At 41.8% G+C, this 27,889-nt stretch overlaps 2 protein-coding genes across 3 annotated transcripts; one reads left to right on the forward strand and one right to left on the reverse strand.

The window, feature by feature from the left end:
• Positions 1–1,164: 1,164 nt before the first annotated feature.
• On the reverse strand, positions 1,165–7,822 carry FSAF1 (40S small subunit processome assembly factor 1). Its single transcript, XM_077176317.1, has 6 exons — positions 7,565–7,822; positions 5,125–5,181; positions 3,979–4,074; positions 3,207–3,293; positions 2,150–2,202; positions 1,165–1,517 (listed from the first exon to the last, which is right to left on the reverse strand). The coding sequence occupies exons 1-6, from the start codon at positions 7,820–7,822 to the stop codon at positions 1,388–1,390; spliced, it is 681 nt and encodes a 226-aa protein (XP_077032432.1). The 3' UTR covers positions 1,165–1,387.
• Positions 7,738–27,880, forward strand: GNPAT (glyceronephosphate O-acyltransferase). Of its 2 annotated transcripts, none has more exons than XM_054629105.2 (16): positions 7,738–8,051; positions 11,456–11,647; positions 14,056–14,232; positions 15,076–15,205; positions 17,372–17,499; positions 17,956–18,031; positions 18,622–18,773; positions 18,864–18,994; positions 19,673–19,896; positions 22,112–22,357; positions 22,770–22,849; positions 24,573–24,713; positions 25,603–25,702; positions 25,796–25,889; positions 26,834–26,895; positions 27,189–27,880. In XM_054629105.2, the coding sequence occupies exons 1-16, from the start codon at positions 7,821–7,823 to the stop codon at positions 27,230–27,232; spliced, it is 2,208 nt and encodes a 735-aa protein (XP_054485080.2). In that variant the 5' UTR covers positions 7,738–7,820; the 3' UTR covers positions 27,233–27,880. The 2 variants fall into 2 exon arrangements, with proteins under 2 accessions (XP_054485080.2, XP_077031728.1); XM_077175613.1 differs by having other exon boundaries at positions 7,740–8,051; positions 11,459–11,647.
• Positions 27,881–27,889: the final 9 nt, after the last annotated feature.

Raw genomic sequence — 27,889 nt, forward strand, 5'->3', positions numbered from 1 at the left:
TTCTCTGGCACTTGATCCCTCCAAGCCCTCTCCCTCCTCTTGGTCCTCTCTGTGCTGGCAGAGCAGAGAGCAAAGTAAGGTGGAGGGTGTGGGGGAAGCCGTGTGCCAGAAAGCATCCCTGTCCACGGTGTGGCTCTCCCTATCCCAGAACACTTTCCTATCCTGGGAGGGGCAGCCTCCAATGGTGCTCCAAGCTTGGCAAGACACAGACCTCAGGTCTGGGATCACCTTGCTCAGGCTCCCAGCCCACAGGGGTACCAGTACACTTGGAACAAGTTCCTGCTGTGAGGGCTGTTTTCCTTACCATGTACACATCCTTCACTGCCAAAGCTGTTCCAACAAGCTCCACATCTCCTCACAACACACAACAAATTCTGTCATTTAAGTTATCCTTATCTTTGTCTCCCTGTAAAATACTGAACTTTCCTTTTGGAAGTGTTACTAACAATTGCCATTTCTAATGGTTGGACCTTAAAAGTAACAAAATAAAGTATTTAGCTACAGAAAACAGTCAGTGTTGTTCCAGAAACACCAGACTGCTGAAACCCGAATAGCACCAAAAGGCAGTTTTGGTAAAGATTTCATAGAAAGGCCTTAAGAAGCATGGAATCAAATCAAACATGAGTTAACTGGAACAACCAGTAGCTTTTGAGTGTCCATGCTCATTTGGCTCAGTCTTACATGGTTTTGTTTTGAAAAACCAAACAACCAAGCCACCAAACCACTATTCCAAAGTGCTTATTTGGAGATCTCTACAGAGATATACAAAGATGAGTGTGTAATTCTTGCCTGGGACAAAACTTCAGAAAAGTATTATTTTCATTCCAAAGCAGGTAATTTTGAACCATTAAGAGGTTTTGCTAGACAGAAAAATTATTGTGCAGTTCCACTATCCACTAATAATCTATAAGGATACAGAAACCGATTTATGTCCAATAAATGTTTGGAGAATGCCTACTTCCAGTTCAGAGTGAGTAAGATATTGCTTTTTCCAAATTCCTTCCATATGAAAGATATATTTATATTAATCCAAATATATATTTATATTAATCAATTACTTTATGGATTAAATGAGTATTTTACTTACAGCCAATAAGCTGATTCTACAAAAAAAAAAAGGGCTTTTTTAGCACATATTGACTAATAAAAATAGCCTGTATAACATTCTTAATAAGAACTCTAATCTTTATTATCTTTATTTATAAAATAGTAAATTCTAATACCCATCCCAAAGCAGAATGGTACATAAAAATCCTGTAATAACAAATAAGATTAAAAAATTAGGATATGGTGGATAGGCAAAAGGCCCCAGAAGTCTGTGTTGCTAGAAATGTGAATTCTCTTATGCATATTTGCATATTGTCCATTTCACTCTGTATCATGAAGTTCATTTGCTAACTTTAGATGATTTAATTTTCTTTATGTCACGGCTTTGCAGAATCAAGGTCCCATTTCTGAATTTTCCAACTTGTCCTGCAGGCCAAATGCTAGGCACTGATTTCTTCCTCTTGGCCTTCCTGAAAGAGGGAGAGGAAAAACAAAAATTAAAATAAACAGCAGAAACACAGGTAAATGCTTAATATGGTGAAAAAGCCACCTATTTATGCAGAGTTTGGTATTATGGACTATCACACCATAGCATGTAAAAACTTCAGAACATTTTTCCTTCATAGACATGCAAAATTTACAGCACATTACAGCACGATTTACATTTTTAAAAGTTTAGAAACACGAAGATTTTTGGATAGAGAAGGAAGACAGAGTACAGAGAAAACCTGCAGCACCAGGATTAGGAAATGTCAGCTCACTTTCAAGCCTCTGTATACTGTAGCTTATGCTTTGCAGAAATTATCTCTTAGGGCAAATGCTCTGAGCAAGTGGTGTCTCATGAGTCTGCACACAGGGATTTTCATCCCTCTGACCTCCCGCTGCAGTCTTAAGAGGTGTTGAGGCAGAACTGACATACTCTTAAGAAAAGCTGTGGAACTGAAGCCTCTGGAACAGCTTGGCACTGAGCAGTGTCACTATTTTTTGAGGAGTTCAGCTCCCAGAGAATTTTGTTGCACTGTGATGTGCATGATTTCTGGAGTAAGACTGTGCAATTACACAGGGGAGATACACTGGGGAGACCATGTTAAAAACACCTCACCTCTCCTGTTCTTTCTGCTTCTTCTTCTTCTTAAGAGAATCACCTTTATGTTCCTGTTTTTAAAGACACATATTTTAATGAAAAAGGAACAGAGCATGCTGGTTAAACAACCACCTGCACAAAGAACATTCAGTAAATAGCCTTTACTTCACAGAGCAGCAGGAACTTAAAGCAAGTTGGGAGACCTTCTGACAGAACAAGTGATGCAACATCTTATGGAGCCACTGCCAGGAGCACCCAGAGCCCCTCCTAATGCCTATGGAAAGCACAGCCCACTCACGACCAACGTGCTGTCCTTGCCACGTGCAAAGCAGAGGCTTCCTTGTCGGGCATGTGACAGATCCCAAGGTCAGAAGATGGACTTGCTACCAGGCAGGTGAGTCCTGTCACCCAGCTGAGGGCAGCTGTCAAATAACAGGTTCAGCTGTGACTGGTCATGCACCTTGAGCCACATGACAGAGCAGGAGAAGTAGGTCCCTGGGGAAGAGGGCGTCAGGAAACAGGCTGATAGAGCAATTACCAGCCCCACCAGCCTGCTCCCACCTACATGGGAAGGCTCCATAAGGAGGTAGAGAGTAGGCTTAGAGCCAGATGGGCTGTGCTAGAGGATGGATGCAACAGAAGCCTCACCCTTGCTTTAAATAATGAGTAGGATCCTAGATGGAATTTTGCTGATAAAAAAGCAGTTGAAGATCTGGCTCCCTATGGTCAGACAACATGCAACAAACTTTAATTGGGGACCATTCTGTTTCCTCTTAAGAGGAAAGGATAAAAAAAAACCCCACTGCTGATTTTGTGTCATCAGTCTATCAGCCTGGAAGGGTGAGGCAGGGAAACCAACCACAACACAAGCCTAACTCTGTGTCTTCATAGTGCACACAACCAGCTTTTACCAATGAGATTAATCCTGTAGGAGCCAGGAGCCCAATCCACAGGGAGCAGCAGGTGTCAAGCTCAGGCACTCCTCCTGCTCCTGAGGTGTTATTATCTGTCAGGCTCTTTTAAAGAGGGCTGGCTCCTACACACTGCCTTTTTCTACAGAAAATTTCATACAAACCTTTTCCTTATCAGCATCTTTCACTGCTTTTTTCTCTTTCAGTTTCTCTTGGTAAGTCCTGTAGTTCATATGTGCCTTTTTGGGGGGCTGCAACAAAGATTGGGAGGGATACTGCTGATTAAATTTTCAAATAGGTTCAAAAATTATTCACACGCTTGTACAGACAGCATTTTTCACACTGTGGTGGCAAAACATTAGAAATGCTTATTTCCTTTTGGGTGAGAGAAGTGGACTCAAGAGACATCAGGTAATCACAAATTGTTTCTTTCTTGGTGAGGACAGCAGAGAGAGACAATTCTGTCCCGTTATCAGTCCTACAAGGTTTACATACATACTCTGAGCAAAAAAACCCAACCCACTTCCTAAAAAACACCTCAAACATTATTTGTTTTATACTAGTTATGATGAACTAAAAACTTTTCTCCATCTTTATCTGTCTGTGAGAATGAAGATTTAAAAAGTGAGCCCCATTCTCCAACTATTTATTTGTGAATGGCCTGATTAAAAATCAGTAAATGTTGTTTTTCAGCCTGATCAGTCATATTTAATCTGTAATACCTTCCTGATAACACAACCATACTAATTTTCTAATCATCTACAGAAAATAGACAAGACAGAACAGATGATGTAAAAGTAAGGATCAAGTGAGAGAAGGGTCAGGGCAAGGGATTTTGTGTTTTAAAGGAGTAATACCAAAGCCCCTCATGTTCTTTACTGCTTTTCTGCATTGTAACAGCTGGGTGACCTCCAGCACAAACCAAGGGACAACTACCTTGGCTCCCAGCATGATAGCACGCTCCTGTTCCCAAACACGTTGCTCCTGCTTCTTGTAGCCAGTGATTCCAAACTTGTGCACTTCCAGGCGAGCCTAGAACATTGCAGAAAATTGCAGGCATTTCATAATGTCCAACCTGTTGTAAAGCAATGCCTGGCAGAGTTCAATGAAGTCATACTCCTGAGGAAATCCTGGCTAATACTGGAAATTGGTGTGCTATAAAATAAAACTGAGTTCAGAGCTATACTGCAGAGCAGTTAACCATTGTCCAACTAATCTCTGGATGGTGAGGACTGTCAGGGGGACAATTTTCAAATCTCCTTATTTCACATAAGGTAACACATGGAATGGATTTCTTCCATGTAAAAAATGAGCACTTATCACTGAGAAACATGGACAGGCAGAAGGTGGTTTGACTACATACATAGGTAGAGTTAACACTACACAAACATACCATGGCAAAACCACTAATGAATCCATAATCTTTTTTAAATCTGTGGTTAAATCTCCACCCTCCTTAGCTCCTTAGTACAGAGCTCCATGCAGAATCTCCAGAGACAGATTCCACTGGATCATAACGCATCCCTGAGCCATGATTAGGCACACAAAACAATTTGCACAGATCTGTAAACAAATTAGTAGCTAATAAGGTGGCCAATGCTAGTTATGTTCACGTAAGAACAGATGAGAATAAAAAGACAAATGGAAAAAGCTATTTGTTGTTTCAAAAACAGATGCAAATACACTTTTTTTTTCCTTCCCACATAAGATGTCAGTGATTTAACACCATAGGGCAGAAAGAACTATGTTAAACATTATGGGAATTCAAGCACCTTTACACATCCCCCTCAAATTCTCATTGGAAGATCAGAAAGAAAGGCCATGAAGTTGTAACACACCTCTCTCCATATGGAGCAGCTGACTGCTGCCAGGCTGTTCCTCCTTTGGTGTGGCATGTAGCCAGAATTACCTATTAGGAAATCCTCACCTACAAGAGAGATTTCCTATTAGGAAATCCTCACCCAGAATCCTCACCTAGCCATTTCTAGAAAGGTTTCCCATCAGTCCCACCATAGCTTTCTGAAGTATATGTGTACACATAACTGTACATTAAATGACATTAGTCTGATCCTACTGACTTACCTTTTCAAAGTTAAATTCTTGTCTGACTGCATTTTTCTCTTCATTCACTATTTGAGTCTATAAACAAAACAAAGCATTTCAAATTAATATGACAAGTAACACCATTTAAATGCTGACTGGGATAGCTTTCTGAAAAGCAGTGAGATGTAAAGTCAGTTGTATGGAATGATACACAGGTTTCCAGCAGCATTTTTTCTAGCTTTATTACCAGGATCTGTTAAAAGAGACAGTTCCAATGGCATTGTTCTAGGTAAGTAAGAGAAAAACTGCCACGTGTGAGCTATGTATCGCTCATATGTCCATTTCCAAACCCATACCGAACAGCTAATGTAGGATAGCTCATGGATTTTAGCTCACTGTCATTTTATTTGAGTCACTGTTACTGACTGGTAACAGTGCATGTACTCACAGCTGGGGCAATATACAGAACAAGCTTAATTCCTAATGGTATGGACATATATTAGTGTCCATATCCAGCTTCACTAATGCCAGAGAAACAGCTCCAAAGCGTGCACTGTCAGCAATGGCAGAACCCACTTAGCAGAGGCTGAAGAAAGGACTGGCTCAAAATGAGCTCAGAGAAAAGTGTATCTTCTCTACCCCACAATTTACACAGACACCTTAGATCAGCAGTTCTCAGTTTGGAGGGGCACTTTCCAGGGGAAACACACTATCTCCTAGAAAGAAAAAGAAGCACAGAATCCCCAGGGAGAGTTCCATGCTTACTTGTTACAGGAGTCTCCCCCATGGGACACTGTGGAGCAGTTACAAATCTCCCAGGATTGTCTTAGACCGTCTGCTTTCTGATTTCAGGGAGGATGTGCTGTGGCACCTCTCTGAGTGGAAGCTTTGCCCACTCCCAAGCATGCTGACGCAGGCAGGCAAACTGCCATTACCCTGTTTGCTCCCAAAGGTACAATCCGCTCAGAGGAAACCCGAGTACTACATAAGCATTGCAGCTGAACTGAAATACATGTCATGCATTTCCTTTTCACTCTGCAGGACCTCAGGGCACAGTAAGTCAAAGGTTCAGGCCCAAGGGTTACACCAGGGCTTCCCTCTGCATCCACCACAGCCAAACTCCTCTCAGTTCTGCAAGGCTTCTATAGAGAATTGTGATTTCAACCACAAATAAACCCGGTTATCTTCAGAGCATTTTGCTAACAAGCGTAACACCAGTATTTTCAGGTAAAAAAACTCCAGCTATAAAAAAGCTTAAGAGAATTTTTAGAGGAAGACATGCTGGGAAAAGCATAGAAGTTTATGGATTCAAATAACTGCTTGAGTCTCTTGAAGTCCCCAGTTCCAAGCAATCAAATCCCCAATATCAGTAAGTCTCCCTGAACTCAAGACAGCCATATGTTGGCCCATCAGAGCTTATTTTAGAATGGGCTTCTGATATTATGGCCATAAAGACAACTCAAGGAAAACAACCAGAGAAGCTATAAAATCTGGAGACCAATCAACCCCTCAGCTCAGCTTCCAGCCAAACCTATCCAGATCTCCCTGCTGAAGAAACTCAGCTACAGTTTTTGGTAGCGCAAAGCAGTTTAGTGGTGAGAAACCAAACCAGAGGACTGGTTGATATCTAATGCTGTCATGCCTTCCCCCACTGACTACCCAACACTGATCCTCCAAGAACAAATGCTGCCTGCCAATGGCCCAGTGCTGCTATGATGCCAGAGAAGAGAAGCAAGTTTTAGCACTTCGCATCCACAGCTACTGACAGGAACAGAGCAGCACACAAAACTCCTGGGCACTGAAGTAATCAACAGGCTTTGACTTCCATCTCTTTCACTTCTTGCCGTAACATCAGGCCTGTCAGCAAATCAATTTAGGTTGCTGAAATGCGTCTATTTCAAACACAGGATTCTTATCCAGAGATCTGAAATTGATAAAAAATTGGTCTTCAAGTCCTGCCCCCCTCCCCTGCATCATCCTGCCCCTGTTTCCAGCAGCCCCACTGGGAATCAGCAGGACCAGATGCCATCGAAGTGAGCACGCGGATGGCCAAACCATGCGGATTTCCAGGCAGCTGTACCACAGGAGGGACAAATCCAGGCGCGGCAGAGGGCTGGAGCGCCCCACGGCGCCCACCCTCGGGCAGGGCCGGCTCGGGGGCAGCGGGGACCGCGCCCGCCCGGCTCTACCTGTGCTGGGCCCACGGGCGCTGCCGAGGGGCCGTGCCGCTCCTTCCTCTTCCTCCCGCGGAACACCACGACCTCCACGGCGGGCGGGCCGGCGGGGGCCGGCGGGGCAGGGCTGGCGGCGCCCAGCTCGGCCCGCAGCTCCCCGAAGAAGCCGCGGGCCCCGCGCCGCCCGCCCGCCGCCGGCTGAGGCTCCCGTCTCTCCTCCTCCTCCTCTTCTTCCTCCACTGGCGGCAGCACTGCTCTCGCTTCGCCGTCCTCTGCAGCGCGCCGCCCGCCTCCGGGCTCCTCACCTGTGCCGAGCACATGCCGTGGGTCAGCTCCGCGCCGCCGCTCCGCTCCAGAGCGCCCATGCCCGGCCCCCTCCCCGGCCCCCCCGGAGGACCGTGGTGCCGGCGCAGCGCCCGGCCCGGCCCCGCGCACCCACCCAGGTCGTAGAGGGCGCCGAGCACCGCCTCCAGCCGGCGGCGCGGCTCCCGCGGTCCCATGGCTGCCGCGGCGAGCGGGCGGGCCGGCGTGTGACCCCCGGCGGCTCCCGTCGCACCCGACATGGCGCCGCCCATGGCGCGGTGCCCCCGCCTTCCGCCGCCGCACCGCGCCAGGCAGCCGGGCCGGGGCGGCGCGGGGCCATGGGCGCCGCGGGAGGCGGCGGCGGGCGGCAGGGCAGCGCGACGGGGTAGGGCAGGCGAGCGGGGCGCGGGGAGGCGCGGCGGAGCTCGCAGGACTATGGCGACGGCGGGGGCGCCCGGGCGGGCGCGGCGAGGGGCGCCCATGTACTCGGTAGGCGGCAGCGGCGGCGGGAGCGGTGCTCCGGGGAAGGGGCTGCTCACCTCACCCGCTCTGCGGCGGCGCCGCTCTCTCTGAAGGGGAATGACGGTGCTTGGCGCAGTCTGCCCCTCCATCCCTTACCCCCGGTTCGTGTCCCTGGGGAAGGGGAACTGCGCTCGGGAGGGAGGGACGAGGCCTCTCCCGGGCCCCGGCGGGACCGGACCGTTTTCCCTCAGCAGTTCATCTTCCCGCGCGCCCTTCGCTGCTTCAGCTGCGCCTTCACTGCCTGTCGTGACAGTCGCGACAGCCAGAGCTCCCGATCCCGAACGCCGCGGCTCCCTCAGAGCTGCCGCGGCAGGCCGGCCGGGCTGGGGGCGGTGGGAAGTGTCTCCTCCTGAGGGAGGCAGCGTCCCGGAGTCCAGCTCTCTGCGGGGGCAGGGGTCCGGACACCGGGCGCTCCGCAGGGCTTCAGCCCGCAGCAACCTGTCCTGCCAGCCATGGGGAACTCCGCGCTGGGAGGTTGTCGTGGGCATGGAGCGGCCGAAGCGGGTTTTCCCGTGTTACACAGTGTAAATTACTTTCTTGACCTTGTTCGTTCCCCGCAGCTCCTTCGCCAGCCTCAGACAAGGAGGTTTAGGTGTGGGGTGCTAAACCCCACCTCTCTGCAAGCGTTTGGCGGAGGGGACTAGGGAGAGAGGGAAACCACTTCTTGTTTCAGCGGAGATTCCCAAACTTCTGTGTCTTGTCCGTGTGCTGGTATCCCAAGGGCATCGCGAGCACCATCGTTACATTGCATATCCTAGTTATATGGAAACAGAGGAGTTCCAGGCTCCTGCTGTTTTGCTTCCACCCTTCACCACTGTCACAGTAACAGTGTGTGCCACCGAATCTTCTGATGTCCGGGTTTCCAACAGTATGTTTTCCAAGTGTCTTCTCTACCAGCTGGAAATTGAAGCTGGAACAACAGCTTGGCTATAATGTGTAAAAGCACAGTTGCAAATCCTTAGTGTTTGGTAAAGTGTGTGGTTTGGCTCCCTCAGTGCTCCTTCAGAACAGGGCATGAAAATAACTATTGCCATGGAGAGAATTCAGTTGCACATCAAGTCTGAAGACCTCAGACGAAGAGCAGAGGCAGAGAGGTGATTTTTCAGTGGGCCATGGCCATAGCAAAACTCTGCTCACAGGAGTTGTGCTGGGGAACAGCTGCAGCAGTGTGGTGACTGCTGATGTGGCTGATCATGCCTGTGCTGAGTGCTGCCTTTCTTTGTCTGGATTTCATGTAGTTGCAGATTGCAGGATTTTAACTTTTTGTAACTGACATAAACACTGCTTAGATATTCTGAGCAATGACTTGTCACATACTGATCTGAGTAGGTGATACTTAGAGTCATTTTCTGCTACTATTCTGAGCTTTTTTTGCCATTATACAACATAAGGGATTTATTTTTGTTTTATTTTAATCAAGAGGTTTGATATAAGGTGTCAACAGCAACAGATGGCTGATAGAAACTATTTGCAGTCGTCTTAACAGATCTTAGCTTACTCAGCTCTTGCAAAATACTAACCAATTGAAAGCTGTGAAAGAAGAGAGGTTGAAAGCTGTAATGCTAAATCATACAGGACAAAACCCCCTAAAAGTTTTAATACCTGTATGGGATTGTTTTGAAAGTCCCTGCTGAGTTTGTTCTGCAGTTAATTCTCTAAACTGCAGCTGTGGAAAGAAAAGTTAGTTATACAATCTACTAAATGCAATTATAGTAGAGGAATGGTCTCCAAATTTGCCTGTCCTGTGTGGGTAAAAGAACTTGAGAAGGTCAAACATTATAGTGAGATTTGTGTCCTCCAATAAAACGAAATTGACTTTTGATACAGATGAGGCTTTGAAGGATTTTTTGTCGTTCTTAAGTGGAGATATTCCTGATTTGAGTTGTTTTGTTTTGTTCCACCAAATTACCTTGTGGTGATGAATGGACAGGAGCTAAAGGTTTGCTCTCTCTAAATGTCAGCTGCTCTGACGGTGTTGCTGATGTGGCTCTAGTTGGCTGGCTGGCAGTGAAACCCGACTCCCTCTCCCAAGGCTGAAAACCCAGCTGCCACTGCTGGGCATTTTGCTTATCTCTTGCTGGTGTTCCCCTGTGTGTTGCTGGCCAGGCTTTCCACTCAGCACCAGAAAAGGTCACTGAAGGAGCTCATGAAGCATGTTTTATCCTTCATTATCAGTTTGGTTCTGCACGGGTCAGATAGAGAAAGGGGAGGTTGAATGAGTGAAAAGATTGCCAGTGCTACTCTTCAAGTGGAACTGTGGAAGAAGACATAAACATTTTTATTTTTAATATCTTCTAATAAATATGTTTGGTCATAACTAATACTTTTTTTATTTAACAGAGGCTTACTCCAGTTGTCTTACTTACCTGGTGGCTGTTGCTGCTGGTTTGAAGCCTGGAGAAATACAGTTTCACTCTTGGGAAGACTGAAGGGTCATTCATACAAACTGTAGTGATACAGGAGATAATAGGAGACATCTCTCTCCAGCACAAGGGTCTGGTAGCTCAAAGGGAAGAGTTTTGTCTGAATTTTTTGCAGCAGGATGGAACCACAATTAGTTCTTGGTGCCCTGGGGTTTTTCCTGCTTGGCAGTGGTGGTACTGATTACTCAGAGGCTGTGCTCTCTTTTTACCTACATCTGCACTGTATTGCATTCATGTGGCTGACAGAGAGGTATCTTGTTTTTTTTTTAATTTGTTCTTGCCTGGTAATGTTTCATGCACCTTACATCCAAGCTGTGTGAAAGCTACAAGTCACCAAGGTTCCAGATGCAACTTTTAAGTAGCAGGGATTATTTTCTGTGTGTTGATGATTGGGTTTTTATAATGTGAATCATGGTATTGTCTTCATGAAGCTGTGAGAGTTGGAATCAAAAGTCTTTTAGTTAATACCTATTAATTACAGAGAGGCTGGAGGCAAGACACTCAGCTTTAAAAACCCATGTCTTCTCGCAGTTTCTCCCTGTTGTGTGGAATTAAGTAACATGGCATAGGGTGATTTTAAGATCTTTGCAGTTGAAGGGATTAGGGTAAGGGTTTTTTTGAGGGGGGGAGGAAGAATTAAGTAACAAGGCATATGGTGATTTGGGGATCTTTGCAATTGAAAGGAATTAGAGTGAGGGGTTTTTTGGGGGGTTGGGGGGGTGTATGTTTGTTTGTTTATTTTGCTTTTTAGTTTCTTTGTGGATCACTCTTGTAAGCAGGTGGTATTGCTTCCTGCAGTCACAGAGTGTAACATGCAGACATTATTGAAAGCTAACAAGAAACCCCAAATGTTGCAGAAGTAGCACATATCATTATTTTGGTGCTGTAGCCAAGCAGGTCACCAAACAGCTTGAGACAGTGTCTCATTCTTCATTTGTATGTTCCTAGCAGAAAGAGCTCACATCAAAGAAAAGAGATGAGTTTGAGGATATCTTGGAGGAAAGACGGTTGTCCAGTGACTTGAGATACGCCATGAAGTGTTACACCCCGGTGATCTACAAGGGACTTTCACCTTGCAAGCCCAACGCTATCAAAAGTGCTGTTCTCCACTCAGAGCAAGTTCAGTATGTTATCAAGCAGGTGAGTCTGGACAATGAGCTCTAAGATGAAGTGGATCACACAGCCAAGCTTTGTGTGGCAGCAGGGAAAAAGAAATTGTTGCTGACCTTGTTAAAATGGTAATTGTAGTTTGGAAGGTGGTCCAGTAAATAAATAATTCTTTTGGCAGGAAAAAGAAAATACTGGAGTTGCCACTAAAACTGTCAGGTTCATGAAACAGTGTTTTGATTTTGCATATACAACACTTCATCATTATTTTATCCAGTGTGCCTGACTTCTTTTTTCTCTTTCTCCTCATACTCCACTGTTCTCACCACAGAACAACATTGTGAAAGACATTAGCACTCTCCTTCCTAGCAGATGTTTTTGTACTTTAGGGGGGTCTTGTAGGAATTTTATAGGTTAATGATGCATTTATGAACAAGTCCTAAATGCTACTTTCACTAAAATGAGAGTTCTATATCACAGATAATTCTTTGAATTAGAAATACTGTTTAAGATGTAACCATATTTTTTGTTCTAACATGAAGGGCAGCTACTACTTTATAACAAATAAAGTATTTTATGGTTAGGCTGGCTGATACTTTGCACTGTCTTTAAATACCTGAAATATGTGTGTGTGTTAATTAGCAGCATAAACTAATTTCAGTAGCCATAAAAATAATTGCGAGCGTGTAAAAATACCTAAGGTGTTTTGGTTAGTCCTGAGTGACAGGCTGCTGTAAATTTTTTTCTATTTGTTTCTTTTAATGGCTAGTATTACCTGTGATACATCAAAATGTGTTATAATGTGACAAAGTAAAGTATGTCACTCTACACCACAAAGTAGTTCTGTTTCCATTATGGATTGCTAAGTAGTATGAAAGCCAAAAAAATCTTTCAACTCCAGAGACACTAAAAAATTTACTGAAAGAAAATACTTTACAGAGGATTTGATAGAAAGACGTTTGTGTGATGTTTTCTTCTAAAGTACTTTCTTGATAGGAAATTATTTTGATGAATATTTTCTGGCTGCATCAGGTGGTTGAAGGGAGTTAGCAGACCTGCCATTGCAGCCTGGTTCCCAGTTTTGCACCAGAGGTTACTGGAAGTTTCTAACTGAGAGTGTCCTGGGCAATGTGCCCAGTCCTCTACGATGAGGGTCCCTCCTGCCTGGGCAAGGTTTGCACAGCTTCACACAGGCGTACTTGAATTTGTTCTTGTGCCAAATTGCTGCGGTTACTAAAGTTCAGTGTGGGAAGTTAAGGTCATTTGTTTGTTTTAGCTTTCTATATGTGACTGGTCTGGGGTTTTGGTTTCTGATTTGGAAAGTTCTTAGTGCCATATCCAGTGGATTTGCCCCTAAATCACACAAGTGAACTGTATGGTAAGCCTTTTGCTGGTGAATGAGAACAGAATCTCTTCCTGCTGAATAACAAGAGGAATTTTTGGCTTCCTAAGCAAGACTGATTTTCTCAGGCTTAAGTGAAAGCAGTTTATGGCTTCTTTAAGTGGCTAAAATAATCAGTTTAAACTGCATGTGGAAATATGTAGGATAATGGGTAATGCATTTAAGAAAACACATTTGACCTAGTAGCTGTGATAGTAAGGTATATTGAGGTAGATTGGAGGAGATGGATTTTCTCTTATGTCACAAAATGGAAATAATAGGTAAGCAGCACTGGCTTCCAAACAGAGATGTGCTTTTTTGGAGGCTTTTTCTTCTGACATTCCTTTCCTCCTCTATGTTGAGTAAAAGTCATGTTCCTTATTCCATAACAGTAAAAGGCTTAACTTTTCAATAAATATTTCTAGATTCAAATACCAAATTGGAGGGATGGCCATTATTTAAATCTATTTCAAGGAACTTCAAAAGGGAATGTGCATGGCAACAGAAGAAAGATCATTGATATGCACAGTTGGTAGAGACAGTGCTTTGTATGCAATTCAGCTCTCCATTGCCAAAGGAATGCATCACAAGGAAATGGTAGTGTGATATGGCTGAGGTTCTTTGTAAACTCTAACCCAAATGCACTTAAAATATTTACATTTTGACTGTCTCTACAAACATAGCCTTCATTTTACTATTGAAAGAAAAATGCACAGAGTCTTCTTCAGACTGATAATATAGGAAATATTCTTTGAACTTAAATATCCTCTGAATGTGCTGCAAGTTAAAACATTCATATGTTGTGTTTGGGGGGAGGATTGTTATATGTCCTCCCGCCACCGTTGACGTCCAAGGTTATTTTGGTTTTTAAGCATCTTTAACTTGGCTTTGTTGGCTGGCACCAGACAGATTCTGTATGATTTAGTCCACACCTATTACATAAAACAAAATCTTGTGGACTATTGCAGTAGTTCTCCCATAGTAGCTGTGGCACATTAGAATGGTGTACAGGGGCAAAGAGAAGGGAACAACTTGTCACTGCTGTTTTGTTTCTCTTTAGTTAGCAAAAGAAATGGGAGAATCACCTGATATTATTCAAGAAGAAGCCACAGAAATCCTGGATGAGATGGGCCACCGTATGCAACTAGGAGCTGTCAGATTTTTTGCCTTCACTCTGAGCAAAATATTTAAACAGCTTTTCCAGAGAGTTTGTGTGAATGAAGAAGGAATGCAGAGAGTGAGTACTGGTGGGAGGAAAAAGTTAAAATATTTTCAGACCAGTCACTTGGACAAGAGCTCTAATCACAAATAACAAATGTGAAAAATACTCTCTGAAAAAAAAAAAAAAAAAGACAGCACTCACTTTTGTTTATTAGTGCATTTCTTAGTAAATGTAGGAGGAAAGACAGATGATATGTAAGTATTTTAGAGGCAAACAGCTGTCAGGATTTTTTGTATATTTTCCAAATGCTTCCTATAATAAGGAATACCATGTACCTGTGAGTATGTTAGATCAGCCACTGAGAGAGTGTTTTCTATCTGATCTTATAAAATAAGAATGCATTTAGCTGAATTGGGGGTCACAATATAATATTACACATGCTGTGTACAGCAACACTCTCATACAACTAAGTGTAGTGAAACACTGTGCACCTCTGAGGAAGGAGATGCTTTAGGTTTTCCTCAGTTTCCCCAAACCATTGTCCCCCTATTTCATTTCAGGATATTGCTGTTCTGGAGGGTACAGTGCATTCCCTGGAAGTCAGCAATGTCAGTCCTGACAGCCCCTATTTGGTTGCCCATCCCCATTAAAAGGGATTGGAATTAGACTATCCCATGATGGGGTGCCCCTAGTTTTTGAGTCTTGTGATGCTTGTGAGCCTCAGGTGGCTACTCTGGAAACAACTGCTCCAAATTTCCAATGGGTTCTGTGCTGAAAGAGGTATTGATTGTGTGGACAGAGAAGCAACCCTCAAGCAAATGGGGTTTTGTTTGCCTTAAGCGCTGTGCAAGTCTATATTTGCAAATTTCAACAGTCAGTAAATATTGGGACAATATTGTTTGCACTGTTCTTTTTCAGTTGCAACACGCCATTCAGGAGCATCCCGTGGTGCTGCTGCCCAGCCACCGAAGCTACATAGACTTTTTGATGCTGTCTTATTTGCTATACACCTATGACTTGGCCTTGCCTGTCATTGCAGCAGGAATAGGCAAGTATGTTTTTAACATTTTCAGGATTCAGAGAATTGGTAGCATTCTCTGGTAGCTGCAACTATAAGTAGTTGTGTTTAACTTCTGCTCCAAATATATCTTGTTAAATCCTCCTTGGGTAAGTTGCTTATAGTGTCTGAAAGCTTCTCATTGGTGCTGAGTCCTGTCAAAGGTGAATATTTTTCTTAGCAAGTTCACCCAGAAGTATCCCATCTGTAGACCCGAGGCTGGGGCATAGATAAGGGTTGGGAAGAATACTTCTATTTGCTTTCATAGCCTGGTAACAGGGAAGAACTTGACCAGCTGCTACTGTGGGTGCAGAACTTTTTGTGGTACTTCATACAGTTTAAAGTGCAGTCACAGCAGCCAGTTACAAAGTACCAGACATCTCATGCTTGTTTCCGATGTGACTGATTCCTTTGAGGTATTGGCAGAACTTCGTGACATGCTGAGAACAGAGCTGGCAGGGAAATTATATGGCATATTAGAGGTCAGGATTTTGGGCATACTTAGTTGTAAAGCAGACGAAGCCAGTAAATTTGTAGGAAACAATTCTTGAGGGTTTGAACAGTGTCTTCCAAGTTAATGTACTTTTTGATAATCTGGATACTGTCAACCCTTAACTTAGAAACCTGTTCTTGGAAGTCAGGAGTATCAAACAGGCCTTCTAAGCAGGCCGAAAACCACTCAGGTCTGGTGCAGCACTGTTACCTTTCCATGCACAGGTAAGGTAACCTAGCAGAGATGTTGGAACTTTCTGCTTTACTGTTGTCTGCTTTTCCAGTCAAGAGGTTAGCAAGACTAATAAAAGCTTTGAAAGATGAGATTTCCCTGGTCTTTGAGTTTGCTGCATCTGGGCAATGCAGGTTAAATTCACAAGTCCATGTTTCACAGCTGCCTTGATCAAGGTGTTGCAGTTTGCTTGTGGTGTATTGTAGAATCTGCTCATGTGTTGTTCCAGGTATTGGTGTAGTCCTTTGCTGACTTGGATTAGAGTATTTTTGAGTTTTGGACCTCAAAATAGTATCTTAAGGTACTACTAGTTTAGCTTACAAGGATTTTTTTTAATGATTAACATTTTTTAAATGCTTTGGGTGCTTCAGGGTCAAAGTTCTCCTAAAGAATTAGGGGCTTGTAGCTTGATGCTGCCTGCATGTGTGTATTATTTTAAATTCCTCTGGAGAAAACACAGTTCTCTATGGTTGTAGTTGTATTTCATAACTGCATGTCATGTTAGAGGTTCACAAGATGTGGTTTACAAAGTCACTCTCAAATCAGCACTTGTGCTGAGTGGAGAGACTCTCCTGATATAGGTGGTAAGTGCCTTTGTTAGTTATCTCTTGGCTTCAAGCATACAGAGAGATCTGTAGGGATTAGCTAAGGGAAGGTAAACAGTTGCCAGTACATCCTCATACAGTACATTAGCAGGAATCTAGCTGGTGTTGGGATGATGTGTCTGGCACCTGTGACATCTTCAGGGCAGTCATTGTCAGTGTTGCAACTAGAAATACGAATTTATTTAACTGAGTATCTGTTCTCCAGTGTTTCATGGATTGAGGTGGCAAGGAGTTTGGAGTGGCATGTTGCCAGCTCACATGTTGGGCTTGTTTTAAATGCTTCCATAAGAACTTTGTTAACATTAAGTGTTTTTTCCTGCTTTTGACAAGTTAAGCATTGACTATCATTGCTTAAAACTGAAAAACTAAAAAATAATTTTAGCTGGTTTGGTGTACATCCCCCACAATGATGAGTCAGGATCATAGATGGTCTAATGTAGTTTAATTGGCTGCCTAATTTCTATGTCTTCTGGAATATGTTCAGTAGGAGCTGCTTTTTCTAAAGATGAGTGAGACAATGTACTTGAGAAACTTAGTCTTTATTATGGCTGAACTCTGGCCATCTAAAATATGAAAATCAATTGCTCTCTAAGTGAATGCAGCTTAAAAAAAATTGCAAGCATATTATAATATGCCATTCTTGTCTGTATAAGTCTTGCTAGACAATTTGAAAGCAAATAAATGTGTTGGCAGCAAAGGAATCCTTGAAAGAGATCTTCTGTATTCTGGTAGTCCGCGTGTTAGAAATGTTGTGGTTGATTCTGCTGGCTGATATTAATCAGTAAATTGTGTGTGTGTGGTTTTGTTTTTTGTTTGATTGTTTTTCAGATTTCCTAGAAATGAAAATAGTTGGTGAGCTGCTACGAAGGGCAGGTGCCTTTTTTATGCGACGTTCCTTCGGTGGGAACAGACTCTACTGGGCAGTGTTTGCTGAATATGTAAAAACCATGTTAAGGGTAAATAACTTGCTGAGATCTTACAATGTGTACTAAGAAATACTCTGTTGGAACAATTCTTGTGAGATATGCAGGATGTCTTGGCTGTGTGACTGAAAGTCTTCATGGCGATCTGAGTAAGTGCTTTTTACCTCAGATTTGCTGTAGGTGAAGACCATGTGTGCACTCTATTATTATTACACAGTTCAGTAAGTGATAAACAAATTACTCCTCATCAGTTGTTTTGGATTGTGTGCCCATAGCTCATGAAATACTCAATATTTTCATTAATTAAACTATATGGTGTGAAAAATACAATGGATGAATGTATGCTTACAGATGAATTAAGTTAGATATGTTTGTCTTTCATTATAAAAACCAACTTACTTACATTTGAAGTACTTAAAACTATTTGTGGGCAATAAAGAAGAAATGTTTTTTCTGACTAGATTTTGTTTGTATGTTTTACTTTTGAAGAGTGGCTATGCCCCAATTGAATTTTTCCTTGAGGGGACTAGAAGCCGCACTGCCAAGACTCTGACTCCAAAATTTGGTATGTTTATTTAAGATTTGGAACTTCTAATATTATTAGTGTTTTCATTAGTGGCTATGTGCTTTCTAAGTTCTTTGGATAGGAAGGGATGTTAATGTAGAGGGAAATTGGGGAAGTCTGTCAGAGTATGGAAAACACCATGGCTGTTTTCCAAGGCCGTACAAAGAACAGCAATTCATTTCACTTGCACTCTACTGCTTTTGTTCCCTTTGCCCCATTGTGTGCTGAATTCAATAACTCTTCACCATTTTCTTCCTAGACAATAGGCATCCGCTGGCCAGCAGGGAAATATTGTAATTCTAGCTGTAGAAGTAACAGGGAATCTTTAGAAGGAAGATGCTGTGCAAGCACAGAGCAGTGCTGCTAAAAAGAGCACAAACAGCTGTCCAAGAGTGTTGCTTCCATTTACCCTCTATTTTAAGGCTTGGGCAATGTCTTTTGCTTCTGCTTGCTTGAAGAGAGAACAGGCACAGTGCACACCTATTAGCAGTTTCTAAAATACAAAGATATCCTTTTCAAAGTTAAATTGCAGTGGCTTTTCCCTCTTTGAAAGGGACAGGTGATTAATGTTTTTTTTTCCCAATTGGCAGGTCTTCTCAGCATTGTGATGGAACCCTTTTTCAAACGTGAAGTCTTTGACACATACCTTGTTCCCATCAGCATCAGCTATGAGAGGATATTAGAAGAATCTCTCTATGCATATGAACTCCTAGGAGTCCCAAAGCCCAAAGAATCTACATCTGTATGTAAATTCCTTAAGAACACAACATAAGTGGACGTATACACACCCTGTAGCACCAGAATTTAAGTTTTCCTCTTCACATTTTCATAGGGGTTGTTAAAAGCCAGGAGAATCCTCAGTGACAATTTTGGTACCATACATATCTACGTTGGCCAGCCAGTATCCCTTAGAACCTTGGCATCTGGGAGGATCAATCGGTGCCCATACAATTTGGTTCCCAGGTACTGCATCTTTCCATGGTGTATGCACAGGAAAAACATTGGTTTAGTCTACACCTATGTGAACTAACTAAGATGTTCTCTTATACTTTGTTTTCATCTTCTCTCACCTCCCTCCATCTGATTGTTCAAACTGCTGAACCTGTTTGGTTGAGCAGAGGCTTATTGTGCTTGTGACTGGGTGTTTCTGAAATGAATTGTTCCTTGTGCCTTTCCCTGTGTTGAAAAGACGCCACTTTAAAATTTAATGGTGATGCATGAACCAGGCAAAACTCTGATTCCTGAGAATGTGGTGCTTTTGCCACTTAAAATTTTCACCTTCCTCCCACTTCTTGCATTATTCCTGCAAGCTGTTAAGTGACTGTATGTCAGGGAGAGCTGTAGCTGTGACTGGATTGTGTTGCTTTTGCAGTTTTTTCTGTAAAACATAATGCTTTTGAATTTTGTTTGAAGACAGCAAATATACAGCATCAGTATAGAGGTCTGTGCTTCAGGTACTGTCATGCAACTACTGATGCTCTTTGCTCTATACTTCTGTTTTACATAGCACATAGAATCACCCTGCAGATGCTAGATGCTGTAAAGTGACAGGTCTGGGAACAATATGAAAGAAATAAAGAGGGTTGTTATTTCTATTAGACTTTTTGAGCTCTTTACCTTAAATTGCATTGTTTTTTTCAGACATCTTCCCCAAAAGCCGTCTGAGGATATCCAAGAATTTGTCAGTGATGTAGCTTATAAAATGGAGCTCCTGCAAATAGAAAACATGGTTTTGAGCCCATGGGTGCTAGTTGCTGCTGTCCTGCTCCAGAATTTGCCAGCTATGGAATTTGAGCTTCTAATAGAAAAGACTCTGTGGCTTAAAGGCTTAACACAGACTTTTGGAGGATTCATTGAATGGCCTGGTATGCAGAGAAAGTGTTATTTCTGTTCCTCTTGTTGCTTATGAAAGATAAATTATATTTCTATGGAAGCAATGTACAGTAACAGCTTTACAGAATTCTTAGAGTTATAAATGGATTTTAGGATATGCTAAAAATCATGCTGAAATCTGACAGGTTTTGACTTAACTTGTTGAAGATAATACTTTGAAAAACAGGTGGAAACAGAACAGACATTTTAATGTTGTATCATGAAGAGAGGGAAATTATCAAGTGAGAGGGAAATTATAAGGTACTTTGTCAGAGTACTACAGTTTGTGTAGTGTCTGTCTTTCCTGTCTTTCTGAACTGTGTGTCAGTCACAGGCAGTTGTTTGATCTGCACCGCTTAACTCTGTGTAATGCTACATGTCCTGCCTGGTACTGGCTACAGTATAAGTTGTTACTGGTGCAAAGAACTAGCAGAAGCAAATGGGTAGAGGAAATCAAAACTCTCAGTTGTCTGTTTATTTTTAAATTTCATTTTATCTCCAGAAACAATGATGATTTATATACACCCCCTCCCTTTTATTTATATTTATATATTTTTTTTTTTTTTTTTTTTTTTTTATATATATATGTGTGTGTGTGTGTGTGTATAGTGTATATATTGTCTGCTGAAAGATTGATTGTGCTTTCAAACTTTGTTTGAAATTTCCCTCTGTGAGCCAGAGTGACAGAGGCAATTTTAGAACCTCAGGATGTAAGTGGTAAAGCTAGCAAAGAGTGGTATTGTGTAATGCACGTGGCTAAGGTGCATTTCTGCTGTAGGTAGACTTAAGCCAAGGATCTTTGCTTTTGTAGTCCTGTGTATAATCAAGGATCCCTCTCACTACTACAATAAAGAAATAGGAGCAGACTGCTGGTATAAAAGAGCTCTGTCACCTCTGGAAAAAAAAGAACCACTTCTTTCAGGGGTTGGCACTACAGGGAATGCAGGCAAGGTCTGCTTCTGCCAGACTGATAAAAGCAAGAATTTCATGGCAACACTTAAACAATATTTCAAATCTTACTACACAGTAGACTGAAAAACATACCACATCCAGATTTGCTTATTTATTTTGTTTATTTTCTTAGCAACAGTTAGTAAGCATTTGCTTTAGTAGAGTTGTCATGTAGTCAGGAAATAGCAAATAGGCATGGTAAAGAAATGGAGGAGGGACAACAGCTGAGTGGATTTTGTTAGAGTGTGCTGTCTGTGCTCGAAGCATCAGTTGCATACTGGGTTTGTTGTTTTGGTTTGGATTGTCAATTTGAAAGAAGAAATACATTTTAAAGGCCAATTTGCTGATGCCAGCAACTGCATGTACGCTCTCCATTCTGGTCTCCAAACAGCTGGTTATTTCTGCCCTTGTCATGCTGGTTGGTCGTTACAGGCAGAATATTTGCAAAATTTTATATTCAAAACAGGAAGTGTAAAAATTACTTGCACAGACTTCTGCTTCCTATTGCATTGAGAAACTTGGGAGCTTTAGCAAAACTCAAACAAAGTAGGTTGAAGGAGTAAATAAGATGAAAGGAGACTCTACATGAAATCTGTATTAAAGGAAAGGAATATGATGGGTTTTTTCTGTCAGAGGCTATATTGATTTGATATGCCTGTGGTGCAGTGAACATATAAAGTGTATTTTAGTGTTAAATATGAAGTTTTTATTGCTTGCTTGTCAAATTGTTTCTGATTTGATGCAGGGAATATTTCTCATTGAGTACGTATGTTATGTAACAATATTTATGCTAAGAATTTTTATAAATTTAATTTGGGATGAGGCATTGCTTATGTATGAGAGTTGATGGAAAAAGTTTAATAAAAGATTTGTACCTCTGATTCAAAGCTTGTAATGTCAGAAATGCTTAAGCAGAAGCATAGTCTCTGTTTCCTTACTAACGAATGTTTCATCAAACAGATATATCCTTTTTCTATTTGAAGGCTCAGAATATTTGTTCCAGAGACAAAGGAACAATTACAATTTGCAGTTGTTAGTAAGTGGAAGAATTCTAAGCATTTTAACTATAGAAATGTCTGAAATTTGTTCTCACCATGTCATACTATGCCTAGTTTGCCAGTTCCTGGTATGGATTCTATTGGAACAGCTCTCTAACTGAATGTTTGGTGTAGTGTCTGAAATACTGGTGCATTTTGAACTGTTTCAGTAGAGTTATGCTCCCTTTTGCAACTTCCTGAGTGTTGTATTTTCCTCTAGATAACCTGTGTGCCAAAAAAGCAATCCTGTCTGGCCTCACCCTGCATTCCAACATCGCTGGCCTTGTCGATGGCCATGTGGTCCTGAATGACAAGGGAGTGGAAGATGGAGCCGTAGGGGAAATCGTCTTCAGGCACGCGCTGGCCGTGCTCATGTGTGCCACGTACAGGAACCAGCTGCTGAACGTCTTTGTGCGCCCGGCCCTGGTGGCAGTCGCCTTGCAGATGGCACCCAGCTTCAGAAAAGGTACCCTGGGGCTCTGGGAAGCTGCTGGCTTTGCTCCCTGTGCCATCGGCTGGGAGAGGAGCACCAGCTTCCTGTGACTGCTAGCGGGAGGTATCCGAGACTGTTATGCTTGGGATAAGGTGGATGTGGTGGGAGGGCATGGGGATATTTTGCTTCCCTTTTTTTGTTTGTTTACCCTTTGATCCTTTTGTAGGATTTGATTGTGGCATCTAATACATGTTCTGAGAAGCTGCAAGCCCCGGCTCTTTCCTTTTCTTTACAGCTGAATCAAGTGCTTTGAGTACTTCTGTTCTGTTTGGTTTCTCCCTTTGTATGTATGCTTCAAATGCCAAGTCTGTATTTTATTTGAAGTAGGTACTCTCTTAAATAAGGAGTAAATGGCTCTTCACTTGCATTTACAATATTTTTTCAGAGGAAGTCTATAGCTGCTTCAACTTCTTGAGAGATGTTTTTTCTAATGAGTTCATCTTCTTTCCTGGCATTTCATTGAAGGTAAAAATATCCCTTATACAAAAATACTGATAGTAATGCAACCAATTAAAATAGCATGATTCCAGGGCTCTGCTAAACAAGTGCTTTGTTTACCTACCGGGATATCACCTTGATCTGTAAGTGGGAGAACTACAAAGGGGGTCATTATGTTGATTGTGAAATATTGTCTGAATCCACAAGGTTGCCAATGCAATTTTTTCTCCATTCCAGTAAAAAAAATAAAAATAATTAAATTGCCCAATTCTGAACTATTAAAATTAACTGTAGCACAAGTTTGGCTTTTTCACATAAAGCTACCAGTCTTCCAGCACAGATCTGAAAATCTGTGTTAAAACAGTCTTTTCAAAGAAGTGTAAATGCTGTTAGTGGTGCAGCCTGTGAAGGTTTTTGAAGTGAGAGCTTTCCTAATGGCATAATAGTTTCCCTCCTAGAGTCTTTGGAAGCTTTACTTGCATCCTTTTTTGCTTAAAAAGAGTTTCCCCTCATTTTACCTCCTGCTCCATGCAGGCATCAGTCAGACAAAGCCAGTATTGTTGCTGCACACTGCCTTATTCCAGGGCTCAGTGTGCCTGTGTGCACCCCTAGCACAGCTGGATACAGGCAAGCTGGGAAAACTACAGGCAGCCCTTGGCTCTCTGCAGGACTTGCTCTGTCAGTTTGTACACAAACCTGCTTGGTCAGAGCTGGCTCAGGTCCAGCCTGCTTGAAATACAGCTGAAAACAAGTTTATCAGTTAAAAAGCTGGTTCAGCCTCACACCCAATATAAATTGGTATGTGTAGTTTTTAACTGGATTTTAAACTGATTACATGTTATTTTTATCAATGCTGAGGACAAATATATGATGGTGATAGTTACGATCTTTCCCGCCTTAAAAAAAAGAGATAGTATAATTTTCACAAGAATGTTCAAGACTTGCAAACATATTAAAATCTCATAGATTTTTATATAGATGAGAATTGAGCCTTTTTTAAAGGCTGACTGGCACAGTTAAGTTTTATTTGTTGACAATTTTTGCCTCTTGCAGCTTTCTTGAAATAGCAGAAAGTAGCAGGGAGCAGGAAGGTGGCTGGCTATGACTGACTTTGCTGGAGTCTGATGAAAGAGTTGCTGTGATGCTAAGGGATCTTTTAGCCACCCACTCACCACTTTATTCATTCATTTGCCTGTCATGTCCTTGTCCCATCCCTTTGTGTAATCTGTCCCCCTTTTGCCTATATTGGCAGTAAAATGGTTTTGACCTTGACATTTCCATACTTTGTAAGTTTTTGGCCATTTGTTTTCTGTTTGGTAGAGGGCAGGTCAGTGATCTGTATTATCATTTATTGCAAACACTGGACATGAGATAAAGGCAAACCCTTAGTTTAAAAATAGGTAAATGAATAAAAAACACCCCCAGGAAAAAACTCTAAACTGGACAACCTGACCCTGTTTTGCCAAAATCCTGAGGGAGCTCAGGCTGGCTGTTGCAATAGCAGCGACAGCCATTTTCTTTGGGCCAAGGTCTGTTGTGCATTGAGGAACTGCTATGTTTAAGAACATGTCCCCACTGCCTTTTTATATGGGTATTTTTGGGAGACAGAAAAATTTTGGTTCAAGTCTCTTGACAACTGTGTTCCGAAATGAAAGTCGTGCCCTGTTGCGGTTTCTGTTGTTGATTTTGTGGAAAATGGTAGCTGCACTTCTGTGAATGTTAGAATTTTAGTTATGTATTTCTTGCCCAGGATTTTGAGGAAGGATGTTTTCTACTCACAAAATGTGATGCCATTCAAACGAGTCAACAGGAGATTTACCCTACTGACAAAGGAAGTGGTACAGTGTCTTTCTTGTCAGCTATGTTCAGACCTTTTGTGGAAGGTTATCAGGTATGTTGTCCTTCAGAAAATGATCTCTTTTTTTTTTCTTGTGTTTTGTAGGGAAAGTAAGAGAGCTGTGATACTTCTGTGTAAATAGGCTGAGAAATGCAAAAGTTAAGAAACAGCAGTAATAAATCTTAAACCCACCCTTCCCCAAGGATCCCAGTTTTAGCTTTTGGCTCAGACTTGTCCAATTTGCCAAAGCAGTAACTGCTACGTGATGTGATGGCTCATTGTAGGTTTATAAGATTCATAGGGAGTGTGCTGCTACCAGGTTCATTGTTCTTTTTTATGAGGAGCTCTTGCTTAATTCATTTTATGTGGGTTGTCCTGCCAGGTGTGGAAATGAGTTTGCATCTCCTATCTGAGAGCTTTTATGGGAATCATTAATTCCACCCATTTCTCTTTAAATTCTTCTGGTTTTTCCAAGGTTTTAATAAAATGAAACATTTACATTCCTGTAGTAAGTAATACATACAAACCCAGAAGGATAAAATCTCAGGTAAGTCAGTATAAGATTGGTGAGACTGGAGGTGTTCAACATAGCGGAATGTAGTTAGTGATCTGATGTATGAGGTGTACTGATGTGCCCATTTTTTCTCATCTTCAGAGCAGGTATTGCTTTAAAAAAGTTAAACTGTTTTGAGTTGTAAGAATAAGAAGTAAAATTAATGTCTAAGGTAGCTATTATAGAAATATGGAGTCTTATTTTAATATTGGGATTCTTTTACCTGTAAAGCAGTAATAAAACTTTCAGTAGCCCTATGCAATACCTTTTGAGGTCCTCCCTGTGCTTTTCAAAGTGGAATAGTATTACTTACAAGGACACATCTATTTATAACTCGTTACAAGCTGACAATCTAAAAGAAAGGAATGCTCATTTTCTTGAAAATGTTAGTTAATTTTCAGATACCTCTCAAAGGAAATGAAAGAAGCATTTACTGAGAAGCAGTTTATACCTGGAATCCGCAACTTTGTTTTTCAACTTCTTGAGAAGGGTGTGTACAGCTGTTACTCAATATGGTTTTACAAGAGTAGCCTGTTAATTGAAAATTATAAAAATTTTAATTGTGTTTCTACCTTCTCCATAGGGAGTACACAATGTTATGAAGCGCTGTCTTCTGACATGCAGAAAAATGCCTTATCAGCTCTTGTGCAACTGGGTGCAGTGAAGAAGAAGAAAATGTAAGTAAAGTTAGATACCTGGTGTATAGAAATCTTAGTGGCAATGCTTAATGTCTGAGCTCCTAGCAGAACAGCAGAACCCCAACTGCCTGAGCACGAGAGGTTGATTGGAGTCATAGAGAAGATGCAGTAATTCCTTTCTGTACATGATGTGGAAGTGGAATGGCATGCCCTCATAGCGGAAAGACTCCTGTGGGACCTAACAAAATTCATTAACTCACTATTAGGCTGCTTCTGATTCCCTTTACCTTTTGGTTTTCAACTTTCCTCCCAGGATTCTGATAAGAAAAGAACAGCACTGCTTATTTGTAATACTGTGTGCTACAGTAAGCCTTGTGAGGCAGTGTAAGCAATAATCAGGAATACTGGTAGTTTTGGAGAACTTCAGCACTGAACTCATCTCAAAGCAATTTAACTGAGAGCTTAATAATTTGAGTCTTTTTACACAGTTCATAGTTTATAGGCCTAAGATTAAAATGCACCTGTTGCTGTATGATGTGTTATTCTGTTATCAAATGAATTTCTGTTGTGGTGCTCCTCACTGTGTTTAAAAGTATGATTATGGAAGTCCCCAGTAGAACAAGTCCCTGCAGTGTCTTGAGTGTTCCACAGAACATAGCTGGCAGCTGATCACCTGAGCTATTTCCTTATGCCTCTGTTCATTAAATGATTAGGTTAAGGTAAATGTCTATAGCTAAATTCCCCTTTCAAGTAAAAGGAATAAATTGAGTGCAACAGAATTTGGGGACTATGAACAAGAGAAAAGGTAAAGAAACCATGAGTGATCTGGAGTAGAAGTTTGACATGTTCTTCAATTAGATATGTATGCTGGTGTCATGAAAAATATTATGTAATTATGAAAATGTTTAATTTTGATTATTTGTGTAGAAATTACTGGAATAAGGAATATTTTTTAGTAAACTTTTTTTTTTTAATAATTGTAGGCCCAGTGGATTTACTTACAATGTAAATCAAGAGTCTGTTAGTAAAATCCTGGACATGTTTGGTAAGTGTTCTCTAATTAATTTGAAGAGAGCTTCTCAAGTTATAAATTACTTTGGACAATGCACATATGTTAGATTTAGCTAGTAATTCCATAGATTTAACTGCATAAAAATCTTAGTAATATTTTTTTACAATGCTTTTTCTGGTATCGTTAGCTGCAGCTTTGAAATCTCCCTTCTTTATTTCACATACTGTGCAATCCAGTGGCTGAGGGCAGTAAAGTAAGAAGTAGTTTATTGGCATGGTGTTTATAGCATGTTGATCAGAAATATTTGGTGTGGGTTTTTTTGTTAGATGCTCGGATACCTGTACAGAAACCTGTGGCTGCACGACTCTGAATGGTTCCTGATGCTGTGAGTGGATGTAAGCTCCCACTGAGAACATGGACCACTGCCCCACTGGAGCAGGGATAGGAACAGACAAGGTTCCCCTCCTGCCCAGCCAGCCTGCAAGTGTGGGAGGCACAGAGGTGTTTCTTCAGCTGGACAGCTCTCCATTACCACTTAGGAATTGCTGCTGAGGGGCTTAGAGGTGTATGTACATCCTCACCGTGTTTTTGTTTTTTCAAAAAAATTAAACATTGTCTCTTTTTTTAATAAACATTGAAAGAGATGTGCACAGCAATGGCTACCTACATACAGTTTTCTAGACTTGTAACAAGGAATGTGATTGGTTTCAAGTATTTCATGGATGTGAAAATGTAACAGGGAATTAAAAGACTTGCTATTAAAATTAATATTTAGAAAAAGATGTTGCTGGCTGGCTAAATGTAAGGCAAGGCCCTTATGAATGAAGAGCACAAATCAAACCTTGGGCAATAACCAGAACTGATAAATGTGTTGGGTTTTGTGTTTTGGTATTTTGTGTTTGGGTTGGTTTTGGTTTTGTTAGGTTTCTTTTTTTGTTTTTTTCTAAGGCAGCTTGGCATTATTTTAATTACTTAATGAATGTTATATTTAAACATTGAATTAAAGCACCGTCGATTACGTGTCTGT

Source organism: Agelaius phoeniceus, chromosome 3 (assembly GCF_051311805.1).
Source record: "Agelaius phoeniceus isolate bAgePho1 chromosome 3, bAgePho1.hap1, whole genome shotgun sequence".
Lineage (NCBI taxonomy): Eukaryota > Metazoa > Chordata > Aves > Passeriformes > Icteridae > Agelaius > Agelaius phoeniceus.

Coding starts and splice junctions, on each gene's coding strand:
- GNPAT (XM_054629105.2), top strand. CDS start 7,821: ATGGCGCCGCCCATGGCGCGGTGCCCCCGCCTTCCGCCGCCGCACCGC. Junction 18,995..19,672: donor CCATACAATTTGGTTCCCAG/GTACTGCATCTT, acceptor TGTTTTTTTCAG/ACATCTTCCCCAAAAGCCGT. Junction 19,897..22,111: donor AGGATTCATTGAATGGCCTG/GTATGCAGAGAA, acceptor ATTTTCCTCTAG/ATAACCTGTGTGCCAAAAAA.
- FSAF1 (XM_077176317.1), bottom strand. CDS start 7,822: ATGTCGGGTGCGACGGGAGCCGCCGGGGGTCACACGCCGGCCCGCCCG. Junction 3,294..3,978: donor CTATCATGCTGGGAGCCAAG/GTAGTTGTCCCT, acceptor TCTTTGTTGCAG/CCCCCCAAAAAGGCACATAT. Junction 1,518..2,149: donor AAGCAGAAAGAACAGGAGAG/GTGAGGTGTTTT, acceptor TCCCTCTTTCAG/GAAGGCCAAGAGGAAGAAAT.